The sequence below is a fragment of the Anastrepha ludens genome, chromosome 2, assembly GCF_028408465.1.
Source record: "Anastrepha ludens isolate Willacy chromosome 2, idAnaLude1.1, whole genome shotgun sequence".
NCBI classification, from domain to species: Eukaryota; Metazoa; Arthropoda; class Insecta; order Diptera; family Tephritidae; genus Anastrepha; species Anastrepha ludens.
Window position 1 is genome coordinate 40131686 of NC_071498.1, and position 25795 is coordinate 40157480.

The following is a 25795-nucleotide window of genomic DNA, read 5'->3' on the forward strand; positions in this document are numbered from 1 at the left end:
AAGCTTTGCATCACTCAAAATCATTTTCCTTGATTAGTAAAAAAGTTACTCAAAAACAAATTAGGATGCTTTATAAATTAGGGATTTTAAACTGAAACTTATTTCCCATTTTTACAGCTCTGCAGAAAATCAACTAACTAAGATAATTTCAATAGTACGATAATTATTGCATGGCACCCATTCTGAAAATATCAAGTATTGCATGCAACTAATTGCAATAGGTAATGCCCGTGAAATTTATTCCAAATCAGATATTAACTGATACAGATATTTATGAATGCACGCAGTTAAAGTGTTTAAATATTTTGTAAAGCATAGCAAATTATTTTTATTATGCTTATTTAACGCCAAAAAGAATTGCTTGACATGCCCAAGTACATATATACATGCATACATACATATAAAAACAGAGTGCGACCGTGGACTTAAAAATATTTAATTGAAGTATTTATGCGAAATGCCGTATTACCACCCGCTTGACGAAGCAGTAACCACTTTTTTAATGGATTGTATTTTATGCTATACATTTTACAGATATCATAAAACATTTATATTCACTTGTTACTTTTATTTCTGCTGCCAGGTGTTTACATTTATTTGGGTGCGCCCAAGTACGCCACTTAGAACTTAACATTGAAAACTAACAAATTTCCAATTCAAATTTTGTAGGAAAAAATTTGCTTAGATTTGCCTTAATAACAGGCGGCAGCAGCGAAATTCACATTGACAGCAGCATTTAATTATAGTTCTGTTGCGATTTCGTCGCAATATCAGAAAGAGTCACACACCCATGCACACTGGTGGGACATGGCCAAGCCGCTGCTAGTGAAAATTATGGCTTTCGGCATGCTTTCTGCGGTCAGCAGCGTTAGGTGTTATTTATTGTAGCGACTTTTTGTTTTTGCAATTCATTTTAAACGCTTTGATGCGCTGGCATTGTTATGCATGCAATTGGAAAATTTCCAGTTTTTGCGCATCAATTTCAGATAAATCACAATTTGACTACCTTGAGTAGGGCATCTGGGGGTGTATGTGCATGTGAGTCTTTTACATTTGTAGTTACATCTTATTTGCGCAATCAATGACGAACTTAGTGATGCACTCAGACGTTGCAAATAAATTAGTATAATTTTTGTAAGGAGCCTCGTCATACATATCTTTCACAAATTTCATTATGTATGGGTAAGTGAAGTAAAATATTTGTGAAATACGTTACACTCGAGGAGTTAAATCTTGAAAGAGTAGCGCCTTATACAGGGTGAACGATATGAAGTGTTACCAACTTCACACTGCTTGTATCTGTAAAACAGCTCATGACATCAACGTCAGAATTGTTCTAATGACAGTTCAATATATTGTTTATAAGCCATCAAAGCATTTGCGTCTCAGTTTTGTTAATTTTTTTTTTCTGTGATGGAATTCCAACGTAATTGTGTGATTGCGTTATATTTGGCTGGAAAATCACAACCAGCCATTGTTCGTGAGCTCAGCCACCTCAAAGTGAATAAAATGTTTGTGTATCGCACTATAAAACTTTACAATAATACTGGTAGCATTGTAAAACACTATGAAGGTGGACCAAAAAAAACCGCAACAACGCCAGAAATGGTTCGGAAAATGAAGGCTCGACTTGAACAAAATCCACGTCCAAGTGGAAGAAAAATGGCCAAAGAACTGAAAATATCGCAAGACAGCATTCGACGCATATTGAAAAACGAGCCCAAGATCAAGGCTTAAAAGTTCCAAAAGCTCGCGATCTTTCACGCCAGCAAGAAAAAGTTCGGTGCGAAAGAGCAAAGGAGTTGTTGCGCTAGCACGAACGTGGCGAATTTCCTAACATTGTGTTTGAGCAGTTCATAAACACTCAAAGCTATCGTGTTTACTTGACTGAACGCCCATACGAGAATTTGAGCCTACGTATGGCCACTGGAAGCAATTTCTCATTGCAATTACATAATGTTTTTGGCCGCGTCGACCGCTGATGGACACGCAAAAATTTCGGTCGTAGACCATGGACGTTCCAACAAGACTTGGCAGCGTCTCATAAAGCTCGTGTGAACCAAGAATGGTTAAAAAATCATGTTCCACACTTCATTTCGTCCACACAATGGCTTTCGAATTCGCCAGACGCAAATCCGATGGACTATACTATCAACTAACTGATTGGACCTTATCTGTGTGATTTTAGATCTGGAAAATCAGCATTCAACCAGATATTCACAATACACCATACACGTGAAATGAATGTTAGGATGAATCCAAGGATGTTAGATTACAAGGTTTGGCCATCCGAAGCAAAATTGTTAGAGTAGCTTCAGCTGCCACGCCATCGGGAACTCGGCAACAGAATTCTGCCCATTTATTTCACTCGCCTCCACACATTAGTACAGAAAACATAAAGGAGCTTGGCTCTTGGAGTTAATTAGATCATCTTTCCATTAAGAGGCTTTTGAGATTGATTCGAGGTTCTTGCAAAACTCTGACGTTAAGGGTATTTTCTTGTCCGTTTGGTGTTTTTTGTGAGAGGTTTGCTCTACTAAAAATGATCTATTTTATTTGCTGTCTTTAGCAAACTTAACTCCTTATCACTTTGCTTTATATTTGTTCACTTTTCTATCGGGTTGGCATCCACAAACGATTAGACGAACGACTGCTGTCCCTAGCTAGAAAGTAGGTACACAAAAAAAAATATTCAACCAAGTGACTATCGTTTTGCCTGACCCATAAACAGTTTTTTCGACGTGTTTGAGGTAAACCAATTGTTTGAGGTAATTTGCTAGCTACCAAACGGTGCTAACCATTGTATTTATTCACTTCAAAATTCCACATTCAAAAGTATGAAGTACCATTTCCATTGCAAGATTTACTCATTCACTTATACAAATTCGTTTTAAAGGAAACCATTGATTCAAACGACTACACTTAACTCGAGCAACTTCAAATATGCAAATTTCCAACGTAGATCTGAGAATTAAGGAGACACGCTTCAAATAAAATGAAAAAACAAAAATACACACACATACCAAAACTCTGCTCCATCGCTATGCCAAATGCCAACTGATGGCATTTCAGTATTTACTTTGAAAAAGACGTCAAGGACAAATAAAGTGACATCTGCTGTTCTAATTACTAAAATAAATCTGAAAGAGTCCAAGGAAATAACAAACTAAAAATATCCAATTCGACTTAGCAACAACATAAGTGAGCTGTCAAACTTTGCTAGATAAACAACAACAATCCGTTGAATGTGTGAATGACTTCGTAAATATGTGATGAAATGGTAGCTTATGACGCGGATTTGGTGGTGGATTGATTGTTTGCATTTTATGTCGCGTGCGCACAGCCGTTAGAAGTAGCGGGGTAAGTAGGAACAAAAAGTCAAAATTACAGTAACTTCGGAGGTGAATGTGAAATACTTGGAATAACATTGACAGTGCATTCTGTACAAAACACACGTGGTATTCAACACGAAAAAAATAAAAAAAAAAAAACATGTGAAATAAATTTGCATACTAACATACCAAAAGTAATTCTATAGTCATACACACGTATGTATGTATGTGTGTGCTTAATTTGATGATCGACCGTGGGTGTAATAATTATGTTATTTATATGCTCACTTATTAAAGCTGTTTTGAGCGCATCTCTGAAATGTTTAACTGCTTTTCAGCATATACATACCCTGGCAAACAGAAAACTTGAGTGACGAACTCGGTGCTAATGTTGTCGCGTGATTAGCTGAGAATTTGTGTTTGCTTTTTTTCGAGTAACCAAGTTATTTTGCTCGTGCAAATAAGACGATGACTTGGAGTTTAGTCATACGAGGGGGGTTCAATAACTACCTATGTTAGAAATGAAGACACCATTTTCCAACACATTTTTTTTAACATAGTGCCCTTTTAGAAATATACACTTCCACCAACGCTACGGCCATTTTTTTAACCCCTCCAAAAAAAAAAAAAGGATTTGTCGAACTCTCCAAAACACGCCTCTGTCTCGACGAAGACTTCCACGTTTGAACTAGACTTTTTTTCCGCGAGCCAGTCCTTCATGTTAGGGAACGAGAAAAAGTCGCAGGGATCCAGATCGGGTAAATATGGGAGTTGGATTAGCAATTCATAACGCAATTTATGCAGTTTGGAGATGAAAACTCCGGATAAATGTGTTGGTTCGTCATCAGGGTGAAACTGCACCTTCTTTTCGCCAAATGTGGCCGTGTCTTCTTCAGTTTTTTGTGAAAGCAGTCTAATAACTCACTGTAGCATTGTCCAGTCATCGTTCTTCCTTTTTACTAAAAGATCCATGAAGATGACGTCATTCGCGTCACAAAAAATCGTCGCCATAACCTTTTCGGCCGATGGGATTGTCTTTGCCTTCTTTGCAGCAGGTTCACCGGGAGAAATCCATTGTTTTGATTGTTGCTTAGTTTCTGTAGTGCAATGATGAGTTCAGGTTTCATCGACGGTGACGACTCGACGCAAAAATTCCTTCAGATCTCGCTTAAATTGCTCCAAACATGGCTTTGATGTTAACAGCCACATCCGTTTGTTATTGCATGTGAGCAATAGCGGCATCCATCGGGACGACAATTTTTTCATCGCCAACTTATCATGTAAAATATTAATAGCCGTTTCGATCGATACAACTATGACGCTTGTTACTTCACGCACGGATGTTCGCCCACGTTTAAATTCGTTGATGGCGAAGCGTCTGCATAGACAGCATCCACATTTGCTTTTATCTCCTCGTCGTTTTTCCCATCCCAAGACAACGAGAAGTTCATTTTCCATCTTTACGAAACGCGTCTTACTCTAATAGCTGCCAAATCCAAACTAACTTATCAATCTGTATAAAATTTGTTTTACCGCCGTGCGATAGATGGCAGCATACGATACTAATACCAACTTCCCTCAGGAACGCCCTCTGTCATCAAACATGGGTACTTATTGAACTGCTCTCGTACAAATCCGCAATCTCCGAAAATATTTAGCCTAATCTTTTGGCGGTCGCCATAGCCGAATGGGTTGGTGCGGAAGTGCAGGGGCTCGAGACACCGTGCATGAAACAGCAAAATGAGGAAAATGTTTTTTCTAATAGCGGTCGTCCCTCGGCAGGCAATGTCAAACATCCGAGTGTATTTCTGCCATGAAAAAGCTCCTCATAAAAAAAATATCTGCCGTTCGGAGTCGGCTTGAAACTGAAGGTTCCCCCACTTGTGGAACAACATCTAGACGCACACCACAAATAGGAGGAGGAGCTCGACCAAACACCCTAAAAAGAGTGTAAAGGTCGATTATATATATATATGTATATACATACGTTCTCTCTGAATTCCGAATGGTAGTCCCGCACCAACCCATTCGGCTACGACGGCCGCCGATTAATATTATTATCATTATTTTTATTATTAAGTTTGCTAGGTTTCTTGTGTGCCGTATACGCTCAAGCTCTTGTATATGCCGTTCGTTCGTTCCAGGCCTGAAAATCTATCCTTTATCTCGCCTCTATACTCTGCATATTATGTTACCATGATTATGGAGATCTGGAAAGTATTCTTACGATTCGAGCTGCGTAATGTACACTTTCCAGATCCCGTTCCCGTCTATGAATTTTTATGCTTATTAATAAGTGTAAAATTTCTTTAGAGTAGAAAAATAATCATTTCCGTACCTTTCGTCTTAGACACACTAGGTTTTTTGTTGATTCTCACGCACTCCTTGAAAAGATTTTCCTTAATATTCAACTACATCCCTGCATTGGTCAGAGTTATCTATGTGGACCTTCTTATTTCTCTGCGGGCTCATAATGCTCCAATCGAGTTCAATAAAATCTTAAATTAAAATGTGGTTCCTGGTTCATCTAAAATACATTCTATATACATTCTAGCCTAAACCAATTTTTTATATTGTATTCATTGGCTAAGTAAATAAATAAATAAATAAATTATCAGTAAATAGGCTTGCCTTTATTATGAGTTGCAATAGATTTTCGATCTTCGCTGTTTATCGAAAGTCGAAGATGCAATTTTAAGTTGATATTATGAGTAACGCAACCTTGTCGAAATTTTCGTTGAGTACTGGTTTTTCTGGTGAACAGAACTTTGATCTCTATGCTGTAATTTAGTATGCGTAAATCGCAGAAAATGTTAGTATTTTGTGTTTGTTTCTGGCAACTGGGAAGTAATTTTAAACCATTTCATGCAGGTCTAAAGTTGTGAGTACCCGGGTCGCTATTGCAAGAAAATCCGCAATTTGCAAAAGGAATTTATTGAAAGTTTCAGTCAGCAAAAAAATTTCACGAATTTATGCAGGAACTCAATTGTTTAGGAGTACTTATAAGGGCGATAGCAAAAGAAAACTTTTTTTTTGGCCAGTTCCACTAATCTCTCATCGTCACTTTCGTTGAATCGAAACTTCGTCCTACTTATTTTCACGAATTTTTTAAAAACTTGATTTAATGTACTTAATTTTTATCTTTAAATATTTTAAATAAACTTGTTGTAATGAAATTGTTTCTTCTTTCGCTTTCATTTAAATTTTTTCTGCCAGCAGTCAGAAGTAATCTACTGTGTTTAACTCAGGCGAGCGAAAATCAATTCCAAATGATAATTTCGACCACAGTCGAAGATGGCACGTGGCTTATAATAAAGACCAATAATTAACTATACTTATATATGCGATATTTATGTATATAATTTATGCGTATACCATTTTTTTGCCCTTAGTTAGACCGCAAATCCTCCTTCTATTTGTGGTGTGCGTCTTGATGTCGTTCCACAAATGCAGTGATTTAAAGTTTTATGGTGTTTCATGTCCCTAGTGGGGTTTGAACTCGGACTGTCCCGACTGGCAGTTACGCCGCGGCGACTTCGACTACTTAAGGACTCCAATTTAAGAAAAATTTACTTTTAAATGTTGCCACTTTTTGAATAAAAATTTTTATTCTTATATTTCGTTATTGTGAAAAACTTCTAATATTTAAAAAAGTCACAAAGGAAAGAAACTTCAAGCAGCTTGGTTTATCTAATATAAAATCCATCATGCTTGCTAACTTCTTACAGAATCTCAATGAACGAACGAGCACAAATAAATTTGCCTTTTATCAGAATTTTTTTTTATATAAATACAAGCTTAAGTACAAAGCAGAAAATTCGACTCTACAAACGCGCAGCATAAAATTGCTAAGAACAAAAAACCGTCTAGGCCAATGCTTGCGTATCAAATCATAAAAATTCTAAATAAATCAAAGTTCTGCCTTAACCAAAATCTACCAACGCAACCACACCTTTGTTGTTGATTTGCTATTATTTTTGATTTTTTTTTTTTAATTTCTATCATTTTTCTGCATATATTTACTATATCCTTTTTCCCTTTTATTTATTTGAAGTTCTATGTTCCATCCTCTTTTTTCATTTCAGTTTTTGCAACATCTTAAAATTCAATCTGTATTCCATTTTCCTCAACCTGCTCTACACACCTCCAACTTATGCAAGGCAGCAATTAGTTAGATGTTCTTACACCCGCAACTCAGTTCGCGGTTGCGGCTCTTCTTTTTTGTTGTCATTGTTTTTGTGGTGCGGTTTTTCTAGAGTGCGCGCCGAGTCACACACTAATACATACAAATATTGTAATTACCGTGAATTTTCGATTATGAACGGTGTCGTTGATTCGTTCATTTGTTTTATTGTGATTTTGTGGAAGCATTTATTATTATTTTGTTTTATTACTTTTTTGTGTTTAATTTTACTTGCATAACATTTTCTTAATAGTAAGTTGCATAGTTGTCGTTCAAGGTGATGCACTTGAATTCTGAGACTATGAATGTGTTGTTGGGGTAGCGTGGAATACTCGCTAAGAGTTGGATGTTATGCTTCGGCTGGAGATGTTATTCAATTTTTATTGCATATTACATATCTGCCTTTAAAAACCATATACTCACTATTTTTTGGGCCGAGCTTTTGCTGACCGAGTCATCTCAAGAAATGTATCTATCAATAGGCCGTCTAAGTACCTTTAATAACTGGCTTTTGCTAACGATTCAGCTGCGATTAACGACTTGAAGCACAACATTCAGTATAGAGAGAAACTGCTAGTTATTCAGGAAAAAGCTAAGAATGAGAATGTCCGGTAGGTTGCCCAGCGAGTGCCCAAAAATATTTATAAGCACTGAATGCCATTTAAAAGTTCCAAAGCTAATACTATTTATTGTAAAATCTCATACAGGGAAGTGATACTCGTATCGAAGCAGTTGAAGACGCCATATGACCTTAATTTCTGAGTCAGTTGAACTTTGTAAGTGAGTCGGGATATAACAGTATTTTAGAATTATGCTCAGGCTTATACGAGCAGTATTCAATTGTTACCCCGCTGCTGCTTGTATTCTCAATCAATTTATCGAACTTTCCTTACAAATTTAAGCGAAATTATTAAAGTTCGTATCGTTTCAGCAACTCAACTTTCAATTCGGAAGTAATTATTCAGTATTTTGAAACGTTGTTCAAGAATAAAATAATACTTTGAGTTACTATAACTTTTTTGAAGGAAGCAGCTTTACGGCTCAAATAATTATTACAACTGATTTAAAAAGAAACCAACTGATGGCAGCCTTCTTATAAGTGGAATACAAGACCTATTGCAGCGCGGGCATGCGAAAACACCTATGCAGAATGTTTTTTGACAAAACATTAATTTTAAATTGCTGGATTGGTATTTAGTTCAAAATTTTCTTTGTATACAGAGATTTAATTTTTTTTACAACGCCGTTTACGATGCCTCACATATCGATTATAAGGAGGTAGGTGGAAAAAAGTCATGGTGACAGTTGACAGTAAAAACCCCTTTAGATTCGGAAGGAAAAGTAAAAATCGTAAACACAAAGATTCACATCATTTACCCGTCCTCTCTCCCAACGCCCGGTCAAAGAAGCAAAATAATCGGCGCGATATCAACTAATCAGTTGAAGCACTCTGAACTGTTCAATACTAAGTGATAGTTTTTCAACTCCAATCAGTTCTCATAGAATTTTTAAGTGAAATTATTTATCAATTATTTTGTCCTTTTTTCTTTTATTCATTAAAAACTAGATTTATACATGCACATACTTTAGATTATTGCTCACAAAAATTGGGAATCAGGTTTTGAAATAAGATGCATATTTTTTTGTTTCATTTCTGGAGAATACATACTTTTAGATGACATTTTTAAAAATAATTAAAGAACTACTGTGCAAAACACAAAAAAAGTCTCTGCACATATTATGGTTCTTAGTTGGTTCAAAGGGTGGAAAGAAAGGCTCGCCAACGATTTCTGTCAGCCGCTAAATACCTGATTTATTTTCATGTGGCGGTGGAAATGCTCTCTTGGAAGGTTGCGAACATCGTGGGCTACCTCTGTACCGGCTTCCTCATGGGCCGGCTTCCATTGAAAAGTGATTTTGGCAACAGTTCCATTATCGTCTTTGGTTTGATTGGGTAGCGAGTGAAGTAAGTCAGCGAAGGAAGGTCAGCATTTGAGACTGTTCTTGGTCAAAATATGCGGCATATAATCTTAAGGCATTTGTTGATAAACGTTTGAAAGCATATGCTTATGTGCTCAGAGATGAGCCAGGACTCTGATCCACATAGGAGAACTAGGTTAACTTTACGCTGGTATTGAAAGTTACCAGCTAAGTTGTGTTCCTAGCGGCAGGTTACGAGAGCTCCACAGTCGGTTTAGCTTAAGAAACGCAATTTTATGCAGTTTCCGAATATATAATTTGATCTCTTCTCGCGACTTTGCAAATATATACAATTTAAAACTTTCCATATTCTTCGATTTTGAATTTCTGTTTGCATAATTGCGCAAAAATAATTTTTTGAACAAAGAAAAACTCATCCCAAAAATGAGAGAAATGGGAATATTTAGGTATAACTCTCACATTTCCAATAATTTAAGGCCAAAAGTTGTATTTTATTTTTTTTATCCAACCGTGTCTAATACAGATATTGTTATATCGAAACGGCTCGAAATCATTTCCTTATTAAATTTTAATGGGAGCTCGCTATTAAAGGAAATCTTCCAATAGTCAAACCACTGTGCGCCAACCCGATTTTTTATATATAGTAGATGGGTGTAGAAAGAAGACAGCGTCATTCAGTGCTTGATCAAAAGCTTGGATAATAAATTTTCCTCAGCTGGTGAGTAATTTTGATTGCGGATCTTTGACGGATCAGTTTGCTTTTTTACATCTTTTCATCTATTTTAGTGCACAAAAAAAAGGAATTGAAAGCTTAAATTGCTCTGCTTTTATTTGGAAAATTTATAACATAAAAGACACATTATTGTAAATTGGCATTTCAATGCACTGTTGGCAACTAAATTCTGGTCGCAAAAACACAATTTCTACTCTTTGGAAATGTGATTAAATTTATTAATAAAAAAATTGAGTGCAGTGTAAGTGGGATCGCATTATAAATCGAGATTTAACTAGTTCGAGTTTCTGGGAGGTTTACAACTCCGTCCACAAACTGGTCTACAGCAATTTTGGGAACTAGTAGGACTTTCAGCGCTTTTCACTTATTTTTTTCCAAAAAAAAAGAGCAAAACTTACGGAGATATGGACATTTAACTGGAAGAATTGGGTAAGGACAACATGGGACTAGTGCGACATAAAAACGATTTTTAAGATTTTTAAAAAAGTCTGTAAAATGTGCTGAAAGGCGCACTAGTTCCGAATAAACCAATAAAAGGAGGAGATTCTAATCGAAAGTTATGATAAGTCACTAGGTTCAATATGCACCAGCTGCATTTCTGTTCATGGCACAGTAGTCTGTGCTCACAAAGTGTTATTCAACATGTACAGGGTTTGATTGAAAAGTAATGAGCCTTAATTTTTGTAAGCAGTTTTTTTAAACCTTTTGGCTTATACAACTAATATTCCTCAAAATAGGACCCTTGAGCGTCAATGCACCGCTGGTAGCGGTCCTTCCGCTGCAGGAAACATTTTTTAAACTCATCCGCCGGAATCGCGTTCAATTCGGCTGTCACAGTTTTTTGGATCGCATCGATGGAGTCGAAACGCCTCCCCTTCAGCTCTCTTTTCAGGCGCGGGAACAAGAAGAAGTCCGGAGGAGACAGGTCTGGGCTGTAGGGAGGGTGGGGAAGCACCCGAACCCCCATCTTGGCCAATGCAGAGGTGCAGAGGAAGGCAGTGTGCGCCGACGCATTGTCATGATGAAGGGTCCAATTGTTGACGAGGTCGGGCCGAACCCGGGCGACGCGGTTTTTCAGCCGAAGGAGCACTTCTTTGTAAAATGCCGCGGTTACAGTGCTTCCTGGAGGTACAAACTCCTTGTGGACGATGCCTCGAGAGTCGAAAGCCTTTCAGATCGTTGTTCGTCTTCGACGTCCTCCCGGCCTTCCTTGAACGACTTGTGCCACCGTTTTACCTGGGCACTGGACAGAGATTGGTCCCCGTAAACCTCCTTGAGTAGCCCAATGGTTTCGGTACTCGTTTTGTTTAGCTTTACGCAAAATTTGATCGAGTATCGTTGCTCCAACGATCGCTGCATTTTCGCCACTGCAAAATCCTAACACACTTTTAAAACAGTTTTCACGCGCGGAGCGATGTTGACTGCACCGCTGTTGCCAGCGAACTGGGACCGGTTTCTAGGGGAAGGCGAAGGTCCAACGATCATTTTCCCCCACCAGCCGATTCGGTTGATCGCTTGGCAGACGCTCCGCGCGGGAAGGCTCATTACTGTTCAATCAAACCCTGTATATTTACAGATTCCTGTTACCAGTCGCTGCTATAAGCGCTGCAGGGTCCACATCACCGATAAAGCGTATTCAACGCTACAGTGACAAATAACTTCTGCCTTTCTTGCTAAAACTGTCAATATTTTAATGTTAATGAGTGTCAATTATAAAGATTTAGTGCCCAATTAAATAAACATTGTAGGCATGCAGAGTATTCGCACTTTGCTCTCTGTTATGCAAATAGACTAAATTAAATAATTTCATTTGCACAAACCGCTAATTGTCATTGTGATTTACAAAAGCTTTGTTATGTAATAAATTGATTTGCAGTAGACATTTAATACATTTTTTAAGCAACTCTAACATATAAAAGTAGTTGTTCCACATTCCTTGATAAGGCATTTGCTGCTAAGTACTCGAAATGTTAAATGAATCCTAGTACGATAGTTGTTGGCATGGGGGAATAAACAATTTGCATTTGTAGTTATTTTTAAGCAAATCAGTTACTTCTAAGAGAAGGTTACTGAATCAAATGCCATTACACAATTATCATTTACAACATCCGGCTCATTTGAATATTTTCCCATATGCAGTGAAATAAATCAACTTCCAACAATTACGAGTAATAATTAAGACTATAAGTAAATAGTATATATTTTAAATAACTAAATACAGTGTGCACACTATTACATATGATCGTATAAATGTGCGTCTGTACATACCCTGTTGGGAATTTTGTAGTCGACCTACTAAAATAGCTGAAACTTTATTGCTAATTTTTAATTGGTTTCAAAATAATTAAGAGTGAATGGAATAAAATAAGCATAAAGAACTGACATTTTTGCACAATATAATAGCAAACATTTCTCAGAAAAAATAACAAACTTGCGCTCGTTCATTTTGCAATATACAGATGACGTGAGTAGGTAGCTTTCCTTTTCTATGATATTTTCTTGTAGTCGACTGCCTTATAGAAATGATGTTGCTTATTGAAGTTTTTACTAAACTATGTTGCTTTTGGATGAATTTAAATGTATTAAGTGGAAATTTCGCTATTATATCCAAATAATTTAGGTCTTCCATTTATCGCTTTCTTAATATTTATTTGTGTACTGCGCAGTAAAATATATCAGTAGAATAAAATTGTATTACATAGAGATTACGGGATGTTATTTAAGCTGCCTTAACTTCTTAGTGTGTTTATGAAAATAAAATTAAAAATCATAATCTATACTTATATAATAAAGGGGAAAAACTACAGTAAAAGCCGTCATGAGAAAAGAAAGAAAAAACAGCAGATATTCTTAAAGTTAAAATTTTGAGAAATAGAATTGGGGTTCAATGGTAGCTGAATTAATTTTAACGATGTCCACGATTAATTTTGAATTAAAATAAAAATAATTCTAGTATTGTCGCTCTTAATAAATTTTAAAATTCTGAAGTGGGTCCGCGACCAGCGAGATGCTATCGCTATTGTAAACATATTATATTATTATTATTATTATTGGTTGACTGTTTGCGTACTCCGACCAGAATAGATATATTGTGGCGCAATGTAGCCTACTTGAACAGTTTTAGGCTATTAATAAATCCTAAAACTGCTGTAGGCTTAATTTATACCAGGACGTTTTACTATTTTCTAGGTAATTTAGTCGGCGTCGTGTCACTGCGGGGCAGTCACATAGAACGTGTTCTGCTGTTTCTTGTGCCTCTTTGCAGAGTCTACAGGAATCGTTTTCTATCGCACTTATTTTTTTCATATGATTATTAAGTTGGCAGTGTCCTGTTAGTAGTTCAGTGTAAAGTTGTATATCCTTTCTGCTTAGGTTAAGGATTTCTTCTGCCTTTATCCGTTCTGGACCTATGAGCCTTTCTAATGTCACATGCCCGATTGGGCTCTCCAGTAATCGATTAGACCTCGTTGTTCCTGCTCACGCAGAAAGGCACTTTTGAAGCTGTTATTTACCCCGCAGAAAGGTTCAGGATCTATGAAGGGTGTGCTTGGAACCCACATAAAGCAAACAAAGTTTCTTGGCGCTAGAGTTTTGAGGATTTCAAATCATTCCCAGACCAACCTTGATTGGAATGAGAAGCTATCCAGCGATTTTAGAGCTGCTTGTCTATCAAAGAGAATATTAATATTGGCACCGCGTGTGCCTCTCCGTAGACATTCTCTGGCACACAGCTCTAAGGCGTGGACCTCCGCCTGGAAATTTGAAGTGGTTTTCCCATTGCAATTGCTTTTTTGAAATGTGGTGGGACAATTTCGCCCCGACACTACCGTCTCCATTTTGGACCCATCAGAAACCACACCTGTGCGCCCTGTTTTAAGATTATTTCATTGTTTCTCCACGCTGAGCGGTCACTAATGACCACTTTGAATTTCTTGGAGAATTATAGTTTTCTTACCATCTTTTCGTGAACTGTGAGTCACGGAGAGATCAGGATTGAACCCAGAATTCTTACATCTCCTGCCTTATTTGAGTTGGAATAGATTAGGAAGCCTTAGACCTGCACTAGTCCCTTTGGCTACAAGATATAGTGGAATGAGTCCAGTTATCATTCCTAAAGTCGCTGTGCAAACATAAGCCTTAAGCCTTTAAGATCCTTAAATCCGCAATTTTGATATGGGCAGAAAGAAGGCGTCAGTTAAAAATTTTTCTCTGTGTGTGCACTTAGTTTTTGATGAATATGAACAACTCTGCAGTGAGGCTTTAGAAGTTGGTAAGATTAGCTGCAAGAATTATTTGATAAAGTATTGTGGTAAAGATCAGAGCCAGAGTTGGACACTTTGCACTACCACTAAATTGCCTTACGAATAAATTTTTCGTGATAGGTAAAATAAGGATATGCGCATGCGCCTCCACTCATTATATATAATTCGAATCAATAAAAATTTGTCATGTGCAGGAGCTGATAGACTTTAGACTGGAATGTGTGCGGGGTGCTTTTGGTAAGCCAAAGGGTATCGTTGCTTGTGTTCGTATCGGTCAACTCATAATATCAGTCCGGTCAAGGGATCGCTGTAAAGCTCAAGTGGTCGAGCTACGTTTAAAGTCCCAGGAGGTTAAAAGATATGCGGTTCAAATATATGGGGATTTACCAAATAGGACCGTGACAGCTATGACAAACTCCGTAACTTGCAGCCGTGGGATTACAATGTGAAATATATCCGTAGCGTTGGTGAAAGCACAGACGTTTAAGCCTAAATAAATTTATGTGTTAGTTCTTAGAGTTTTTATGAGTTCGAATCAACTTTATAGTCGATTTAGTCCCAATATGAGTTGAATATCATTCTCAAAAGCTTATTTTCTTATTTTGGATATGATTTTTAAGCATTTAATGGTAAATTGAGCTCCTTATAAAAAATATTTGCCGCTCGGAGTTGGCTTAAAACTGTAGGCCCCTCTATTTGTGGAACAACAGCAACACGCACACCACAAATAGGAGGAAGAGCTCAGCAGAACACCTTAAAGGGGTATCAGCTCAAATTAATTTTTTTTATGGGTAAATAATTTCTGACAGCAAAAACCTCTCTCAGAAAATATTAATCCACCGAAGACAGAGAAGTTGAACTTCCAATTGTTTTTTTTTTTAAATACAAGCATTTTCGGGATAAATGAAGTAATGTGTGTGCGTTTATTGAAATTGATATTTTGAATTATGGCAACTCTAATAATTGCTTCTGCATTATCATGATGAAAGGTACATCTGATATCGTAATATTTTATTCCATGAAGCTCGTCCTGCACTTGCATAGGGAATTCAAAAATATATTTATAAAAAGAAATTTCTTTCTTGTTAGAAAAAGGTATATCGATTTTTGATTGCCACTTTGTTTAAAATAGCGATTGAAAAGTTTACTTTTAAAAATGTATTGTAGTATATTGAATTTTGATCAGTTTTATTAAAATTTGTTATACCTCTTTTGCTTTAAACTTTGGTAAATTACTTTAATGGCATGTGATTGAGCTATAAATTAACGCAACCGTCTAATCTAAAATATATAGATATATTTAAATAGTTTATAAGTATTTGCAAACATGCACGCAGTGAACGACAAAATCCCCCAGACAGCAAGTCGACGTTTTAACAGGTTGTCAAGTGCACAATTTTACATGTAAACTACATTCGCACTTACATACTTAAGTGTCAATATTATAGCAAGTGGCGTGATTTACTTTGGTTAATAACGGTAAGTTTATGTAAATGGAATAAAAAAATAATATATAAATAAATGAAAATTGGCTGCGTTCTGTTTTTTGTTTTTTTTTTTTTGACTGGCGCCTAACACCGTTCATGAGAATGTTGTAAGTGCTGCGTAGACGGAGTATTAGTCGCTGATGAAAATGAACGGTAATCGAAATCGAAATGGATTTCTCTAGTCATTCTAAACATTTTGATATGCATACTTAGGCGTATGTAACATTCTTCACAAACTGGATCGATTTGGGCTGCTACATTTTCGACTTGGTTGATTGTTTATTGACGTTTTTTGATAAATTGGGCTTTTTTTAGAATTCAAAATGATAATATAATACGAAACTGAAATATTGCTGGAATAAATTTTTTTTAAGGAGACAGATACCTGTGAACGGCCACATTTCCCCTGATTTTCATTAGAATTATTCAAAATGAAGAAGTCAATATTTTTTTTTTCAAAATTGGCATATAGTTTATTTATACATTAAAATAATATAAATGTTTTGTTTTTTTATTTTAATCATTTAAAATGGCGGATGTACACTCAATTCTTCCATGAAGGTCGCAGCGGGGTTTTTCAATTGGCGGGAATTTGTAGCATCGGCGTCAGTGACCCGAATACAAAAAACCATAATCATAATTTCTATGCGAATTAAACAAAAATGAAAAAAATTCGCGGAATAAAATACTTAAAAAAAATTAAAGTTTCAGGGAAATCGGAATATCTTTTCGAGTTATCGTGTACGCCAATTCGAAAAATATAGTTTTGAGAAAAACGAGTGTAAAGTTGGTATACATAACTATACTTCTCCCAGCGCTCGAACCCAAAGAATAGAGTCGTCACGGTTGACGATCTATAATATAAGAAATACTTAAATTTACGTTTTAAAAATTTTTTGGCATATTCTTAAAGGATTATATAAACAATTTATGAAAAATTTTGTTTCGAAATTTTACAGGTATCTGTTCCCTTAATAAGGTAGATTATTTCATGGCATTTATTTTTTGAATATGATATCCGGCATATGTCCGCCGTGGATGCGAGTTCATGGTCCATACGACCAGCCCAATTTTTAACTTGTTACCAATTAATCTAAATAATAGATCTAAATGAGCCCAATCAGCAAAAATGCGATGCAAACGATGTTCATTTGGCTCCAGTTCTCTTACGAGCTGTATTTTATAGACACTTAAGCCAAGATCCTTACGTAAAATTTTCCATGTAGTCGAAGGACAAAGGCCAACAAGTTGAGAACGACGATGAATTAACATTTCGGCGTTTTCTTCCACAATTCGCTCTATGAACTTCGTGAAAATATTGTTTTTTTTTTCAAAGTAAATTTCCACAATTTGGAAGCGTTGCTCTGGCGCTGAACGTTTCATGATGATTTGTCAAACATTACTGAACAGAACAGTCAACATAGTTTGCTATTCTTAGCTGTTAAACCATAGTCCTCGATATGGATAGTTCTCATGCAGCTAAACAAACAGCCGATATGTATGTATATATATTTATAGAAACAGAGAGAATAAATTCGCAAATCCCAAATTTTGCCCTTTTAGCTTCTATATTCCTTTTCAAGAATGTATCAATGCAGTTATATTGGAGCTAGGAGCTTCCTTCGTACTTTACTTTGAAATTAAAAGAATTAATAAAAATAATAAAAATAATCAATACCGTCCAACATAAAAAAATAATTCTTATTAATAAATTACTAAAAAATTCGTCTTTTTTATAAGTAAATTTTTAGTTATTAAGCCCATAAAGTAAATTAATTAAAAAATAATAATTAATTAAAACACAAATTTCAGTTAATGGAGAGGTTATTATTACTGTGAGCAAAAATTAGTTTATCCCGCCAGATCAAAAGTTTTTCTGTTTCAGTTTTTTTCCTGAATGCACGCCACTTGCGTTAAATTTCCATAAATTGGTGTTATGTGGGAATTCTTGCGCATCAGAAAGTCCAGTTTTAAAATCTATTATTATATTAAATAAAACAACGTTTGTTTATTCCTTTTAAACTTCATTCAGTGCAATTTTTCTTCATGAATTTTGTTTTACTTTGTATTTTTACTAAGAAATTTTTGGCCAAATATTAAAATTTTGCACATACACAGATGGACAAAAGTCACCGTCATTTATTATCTAGAAGAATGCCCAGTGCCCAGAATATACTGGAAACATCAAAAGTAGCACATTTAACAAAAACTATGATTTATTTAATTTCTATTTCAGTTTAAATATCTTTCTCTTACTATCCCATTTTTGGAAAAATGAAAAATAATATATTTTTATCACCTTTTTGGGGGACAAAATTCACCGTCACGTCAGCTCGGCTTGCCTTTTAAAATAATTTTAACAAAAATTTAAGCCAATCTGGCTCTTTTTTTCAGTGAGTTCGTTTAGTATGGTAGCTTTAAGACTGATCTGTATACATTCTATAACGGTACTTCATTAAAAATGTTTACTAAAGGACTTTATTTGAATATCCTTAAAGAAAATCTCCAAAAAAGTGCTTAAAAGCTTGGCATTGAATCAGTTTATTATTTTCAACATGACAATGACCCCAAGCACACCGCAGAAATAGTTCGCTTGTGGGTCTTGTACAAAAACTCCGCCACAGTCACCCGACCTGAATCCAATAGAACATTTATGGGACCATTTAGATCGGCGCATTCGGTAGCATCACATTACCGCAAAAAATATGCTTAAGCAAACGCTGCTACAGGAATGGCAGAAAATAAGCCCAGATGTTACCAAAAAACTGGCTCATTCGATGCAGAAACGATTGCAAGCTGTCATCAAAAATAACGGCAAACACACATCATACTAAAATAATATTAGCACTTAAATTGATTAAGTACTTTATTAAATGACGGTGACTTTTGTCCATGCCTATGTCTATGCCATTTTTTTATAAATACTTCTTGAATTAGCCTTATGTTTAAACCGAAACAGAATTTAAATAAATAATAGTTTTAGTTAAATATACTACTTTTTATGTTTCCATTATGTTCTGAGCGCGGGAGATGTTATAATCTTCTAGATACTAAATGACGGTGACTTTTGTCTATCAGTGTAAAAGTAATGTTAAATTCAATGTTTTTCTATCTAAATTATGAGTCACATTTTTTCTTACAAATCCGAAATTTATGTTTTTAATTCAATTTAATTTTCAAAATTCAAAATTAATGTTTCTTGTATTTTTTCAAGATATGATTCTTTTTGTAAGCCGCGGTGAGTACTCTTGTCCTTTAGGACAATTCGCCCAGCATCATTTCCAAATAAATGTAGTTTTGTTTCATTACTCCAAAGTTTCTTACACTATTTTTTCCTAACCACACCTGGTAAACATCATGACTTGCAGTTTTGAGCAAAACTTTTCCTCTTCTTTAAATTTGCTTGTTTCAGCAGAGGAATTTTACCAGTTCTACGTTGTTGATGCCAGCTGCAATGGCATTTGATTACTTAAAAGAATCCTTCTTGGCAAGAGTCACAATTAAATTATTAGAACGACTTGCAGGTTTTCTTTTTGCCATCACGTCGTTATGTAGATTTTTTAGGCTTAAGGGCGTTTACAACGAAATTTTTGGACCGTCCAAGCGAATCAGCGATAAATTTGTACGATTTTTTTTTGTTTTCGAAGATTGACAACAAGCCTCTACTCCTTATTTGTGCAATGCTGTACGTGACCCATCTTTGAAAGGAATTCATATTAGTAATTAACTGAACTATCAAGTTCACTATTTACGTTGCATTACATTTTTTTTAACTTAATTAAAATGCAATGCACAAGAAAATCGATAGATAAAGACAGCGTAGTTATTTTAATGACGATATGTGTGTACAAATTTTAAAAACTTTTTTTTCATGTTTACGTTTTAAACTACATTTTATGCAAACTGAAGTTTTAATTAAGTTTTTTTCTAATCTAAAATTTAAAATAATTTTTTTTGACGTGATAACGTCTTATAATTCGATATAGCCGGCTGTACGCACCAAAAAATGCGTCGTTATCTTGCTCGTGCGTTGTTATCTTGCTCATGCGGCGTTACCTTGCTTGAACTGCAAGCGAGAGCGCGGAACGAACGACAAAGAGGCACAATCGGCCCCCGCGTTCGGCAACGTTCGACATCTGGTTCTGTCCTACTTGAGTGAGCATATATATGTATGTATATGCGCATATGTAGGTATATAAATTCACATACTTGTATTTGCATATGCCTTCTTCCTGTGTGCATGGTAATGATCCATTTCTCTGTTGAGAATGGGACGATGATAGGAAAAGTAGGAAATGAAAGGGGGTGTTTCGAGTGTAATGTGTCTTGAAAAAGGCAGATCGATGATGTTGCCTTTTAGTGCTGTTGACTTATTAACGTCTGATGCACAATCGAAATTGAACATACATATATCTTTCATGAATTTGATAAATGTTTCGTCATTTTTCACGTTTGTGTAAATGTAACTTGACCTATTCCATTGCAATTCCATTTACCCCCTCCTCTGTATCCATACAAAATATCTATCAAACATATAAAATAAAAATTGTCTTTTGAAAAATGCAACCATTCCACCAGTAATTTCTTACGACGTTGTCTCGTTAAACTATCGTCAGTAAACCGACTTTACAGACACCGACTTTTTTAATTTTAATTTTAAATTAATAGGACTATGAATAAGTTCGTTTCGGTTTTACAACAGATGGCGTAACTTGATTATTATTCCATCGATCCACATTTCCAAACATTCATTGGAGAGCTACTGTCGTAAGGCACAAACGTCAGTATAAGTTTTTTATTTGAAGCGTAAACAACAATATTTTTACCACACTTGAAAATGTCGAATTTCGTGCCAAATAATGTGTTTTTGCGGGGAATTCTTCTTCATTATTTTAATATGAAGAAAAAAGCAGCCGAAAGTCATCGTATCTTGGTGGAAGTTTATGGTGAGCATGCTCTATCTGAGCGAACGTGCCAGAAGTGGTTTGCACGCTTTAAAAGTGGTGATTTTGGCTTGGAAGACGAAGAACGCGAGGGTGCGCCGCCAAAGTTCATGGATACCGAATTGGAGGAATTGCTCGATCAAGATCCGGCTCAAACGCAAGAAGAGGTTGCAAAAACTTTGTGAGTTGATCAATCAACCATTTCCAAACGTTTAAAAGCCATGGGAATGATCCGAAAGGTAGGCCATTGGGTGCCGTATGAATTGAAGCCAAGAGACGTTGAACGCCGTTTTATGGCATGCGAACAACTGCTTCAACGGCACAAAAGAAAGGGTTTGCATCGAATTGTGACTGGCGATGAAAAGTGGGTCCATTACGACAATCCAAAACGTCGGGCAACGTATGGATACCCTGGCCATGCTTCAACATCGACGTCGGTGCAGAATATTCATGGCCTGAAGGTTATGCTGTGTATCTGGTGGGACCAGCTGGGTGTTGTGTATTATGAGCTACTGAAACCGAATGAAACGATTACGGGGGATGTCTACCGACGACAATTGATGCGTTTGAGCCGAGCACTGCGAGAAAAACGGTCGCAATACGCCGATAGACACGACAAAGTTATTTTGCAACATGACAATGCTCGGCCACATGTTGCACAAGTGGTCAAAACATACTTAGAAACGCTCAAATGGGATGTCCTACCCCACCCGCTGTATAGTCCAGACCTTGCGCCATCCGATTACTATCTCTTCCGATCGATGCAACATGGCCTGGCTGACCAGCACTTCCGTAATTACGATGAAGTCAAAAAATGGATCGATTCGTGGATTGCGGCAAAACCGACCGAATTTTTCACAAAGGGAATCCGTGAATTGCCAGAAAGATGGGAAAAAGTAGTAGTAAGCGATGGACAATATTTTGAATATTAAATTTGTAACCATTTTACGTCAATAAAGTTTCAAATTTCGAAAAAAAACCGCACGAACTTATTCATAGTCCTATTACATTTTTTTAAACAAAATATTTTTGCGCAGATACCTTGTAAAATAAAAAAAAGACTACTCACTACATTTTAAATTTTGTTTAAAATTTTTCTTCTGCAAATTTTACTTTACATATTTAAATTTGAAATTAAGTTGCTTTTTTTACACATTTTTTATTTACATTCCTATTAAATATTATTATATTTAATTTTATTTAGTCACTTACCTTGCTGGAAATAGTTAGCCTTGCGCACATACACACACACCAGCGCCATCAGTTGTAGTTGTGACAGCCGTTGACGCGTCGATTGAGGCAGCGGCAATAAGTCGCGCAAATTGGCGATTTCAGCATTGATCAAATCGCGGCGCAGCTTCGAGGCGCCCTTTGTCGATTTATTGGCGTCGAATCTGTTGAGGAAAAAACAATTTAAACACATGAAAAATATGGAAAGAATAAACATGCACATGCATTTATACATAATAAAATGATAGAGCTAGAGTTTTACGAAATCAAGAAAACAAAGAGTACATAATACTATAGTACTTTACGATCCCCGAGGATATGCCATATGTACATACTATAACGCAGAGGACAGAGACGGAGAGGATAAGATAAATGTATATTACAACAACAGCATGAGAGATCGTGTATTATAGAAACAAGTTTTCGCCCACCAGAGAGTGTGTGACGTCCCACTAGCCTAGTTGCGCAGTGTTGCCAACCATTTGCTCTTCGCAATAAATATATTGCTTTTTTATATCCAAAATTCGAGCATTTTGATTTTGTTGTGGTTTTTTTTTTATTAATTTGAAGCTACCAAAATTTGAAGTTAAAAAAAATTGAAATCTCATTTTATGCTCCTTCTTCAGACTTTGTGAGAATATTGAATCCACTTCTCTCAACTCTTCGTAACACTTAAAATCTTTATATACATTTTCAGAAATCTTTGAAAGTACTGAATACGAATTAAAACCACGAATTTAAACCATAAAAAAAAACACAAAAAAAAAACAAATACCAGATAATATTTACTGAGGAAACCATAACGACTTTTTTAAAAAGGTGTACCTTATCTTGTTACATAACGTCAAATACCGCAAACAAGTGTTTTTTTGGCCCAAGGTTGGATTTTTAAAACTCTGTTTTTTCCATAAAGCCAATTGTGCATAACCATACCAAATTTGTTTTAAAAATCACATTGGAATGTTGTCACGCATACAAAGTTCTTTAAGTAATTCAATAAAAATTTGATATTTTCTTTTCTTTAAATAGGCATTTTATTGCTTTTCTATATCAAAAACTAGGCAACAGTGCTCAATAATTTAAAGAAAATGTATACTTTGCATAATTATAAACATCACATTTTACTTAGAAGAGGGAAATGTTAGGAAGACAGAACATAAACTCCGAGGCTAGAGAACAAACAAAATGCTAAATCAAGTTACGAAAATGATAATCTGGTCACACTTATCACCAATTGGGCTAGTGTGACATCGCGAAAATAGCTAATTCGCTGAGAACAAAGTAAAGGGACCAGGATAGGCTTCATCTCATTACTCTCTCCATCGTGGCATCGTACTGTGCCTTTGCTTGCTTATTAAGAATTGTGAGGTCAGTCATCTTTTTTAGAGAGCACACACCGCGTGCAACTCATAATTTTCGAAGAAGTTGCTTTTGTCCACTCTTTCGTTTCTTAGTTATGAAAAATGGATTAATAACATTTAATGATTTTTTTTTAATTATAAAACTACACAACATTTCTGAAACCAAATTTGAACCGAAAATAACTAGTCATTCATTAGTTAAATATAATATATAATGTTGTATAGTGTAATCGATAGTACTTTAGAATTGTATGTAAAATATATATTTCTGAGCAAAGTAGGAGTTGGAAAATATTTAAATAAAATTTATTTGCACTGTGTGGTTAGTGTGCAAGTTAACAGAAACACAAGTTAGTCACAAAAAAAAAGTATAGAAAAATAAATTGCTATTTTATTCCTAACAAAAAACCAATTAAGTAAAAGTTTATGTTTTCACTCGACAATAAATCTATGAGCAAATTAATAGTGTAGTTTCCCCATTTTAATTATTCTCTGTTCCATGTTTTTGTTTGTTGTTTTTTCTTGTTCCAAATATAGCATTTTAAATAATACAATTAAATAAATGCAAATTGTTTGCTTTTTTACACTAAAGTGAGATTTGCTGCTAACGGAATTTTTCCCGACCCACCGCTCGTTATCGTAATTTATAAGAATGTAATTAATAACCACAACCTGCATGGATTTACTTGCACCGAATGCACAGCAGCAGATAAGGTTAATACAATATATGCATGCAAATAAGTATGTTATTATTATTTCTAATTATTTTTAGCCAGTTACATTGTTAGTTATAATTACAGTGCTCTTTCAATGATTCGAACTCTTAACTACATATATGTACATAGTAAAAGTCGAATTTTTTATTCATTTATGATTCATAAATCTGTTTGCATAAAGCACATGCAGTCTGTCTAATGAAATCATGATCACCATAACTTAGAAACTATTTGACCAATTCGATTCTAACAAATTTTATAATATTTATTATATGCAACATAGCACATGGGGTGAAAATTCCCGGGACTAATAAAGAAAACACGTTTTTTTTTCAATATTAGCTTTATTCATTTCCATCAAGAACAACGCCATCATTCCAACGCCGCTCAAACATTTCAAAACCACTTTTGTAGAACGATTTATCTTTTGCCTCAAATTAGCCCTTAGTTTCAGCGATTACCTCTGCATTCGAGCGAAATTTCTTACCTGCGAGCATTTGTTTTAGGTCTGCGAACAGCCAGTAGTCGCTGGGGGCCAAGTCTGGCGAATACTGTGGATGTGGGAGTAATTCGAAGTAAAATTAATGTAAACTAACTGCCATTGTGTATAGTGGCAGGCAATGGCAAACCTCCGAGTGTATTTTTGCCATGAAAAAGCTCCTCATAAAAATATTTGCCGTTCGGAGTCGGCTTGAAACTGTAGGTCCCTCCACTTGTGGAACAACATCAATACGCACACCACAAATAGGAGGAGGAGCTCGGCCAAACACCACGCGCCAATTATTTATTTATTTTAACTGCCATTGTTTTGATTGCCTCAGAATCATCAACTATCTTGTTTTTTGCCAACAGTGACCAAACGCCACACCCTCTTTGAACAGAGCTTTCTCATAGTGAAATGCTTATGCAATATGAAGCTAACTCAAGCAACTTCACTTTTCGATCACTGAAAACGATTTTGTGCTTTTTTTATGTTTTCTAGTGTTGCCGCCTCGTTTGGACGTCCACTGCGTTGTGCATCATCGTTTAAATAATTTCTTTAAATTGATGACTTAGACCACTTTCATAATTAACATTAAATACATTCTATATAATATTGAGATAACAACCACTATCTAATGGCTCATTTTTGACGATATCGTAAAAATTACATTGACTAAATTTGGGTTAAAATAATGTGATGTGAAATAACTCTTTTTTTAATTTTGCCTTAGACCACTTTCATAATTATGGGCACAACTAAAATATTTATCGCCTAGATGTCAGTAGAGTATAATTCTTAGACGTATCTTTTTTACGTCATCTTTGATTAAAGAATGGTCGATCTATTAAAATGGTTGACTTTTAAGAACAGCATAGAGCAAACATTTCGAAATAATCGTCCCAATGAGTAAACAATTCGAGAGTTGGTAAAAATTTTTAATAAACTGTTTCTGGCTAGGATGGAAAAAACACTGACAGACCAAAAACTGGACGTTCTGTTGAAAATATTGCTACTCTAGCGCAAAGTTTTGCTGAACAACCCTCAACAGCGGCATCGCGACGTTTTCAACATGTAGGCAGTCATGAATCGACTGTTTGGCGGATTTTATCTGTAGACGGGGTTG

At 35.7% G+C, this 25795-nt stretch overlaps 1 protein-coding gene and 1 pseudogene across 1 annotated transcript in view; one reads left to right on the top strand and one right to left on the bottom strand.

Moving 5' to 3' along the window:
- The window catches only part of LOC128859152 (uncharacterized), a 116194-nt gene extending 90703 nt beyond the window's left edge, over positions 1–25491 (bottom strand). The window contains exons 1-2 of the mRNA XM_054095949.1: positions 25487–25491; positions 22094–22275 (exon numbers count right to left, since the gene is read on the bottom strand). Coding sequence (XP_053951924.1) covers positions 22094–22275; positions 25487–25491 — 187 coding nt within the window. The remainder of the gene's footprint in view (positions 1–22093; positions 22276–25486) is intronic.
- LOC128860990 (60S ribosomal protein L10-like) lies at positions 14339–14938 on the top strand (annotated as a pseudogene).
- Positions 25492–25795: the final 304 nt, after the last annotated feature.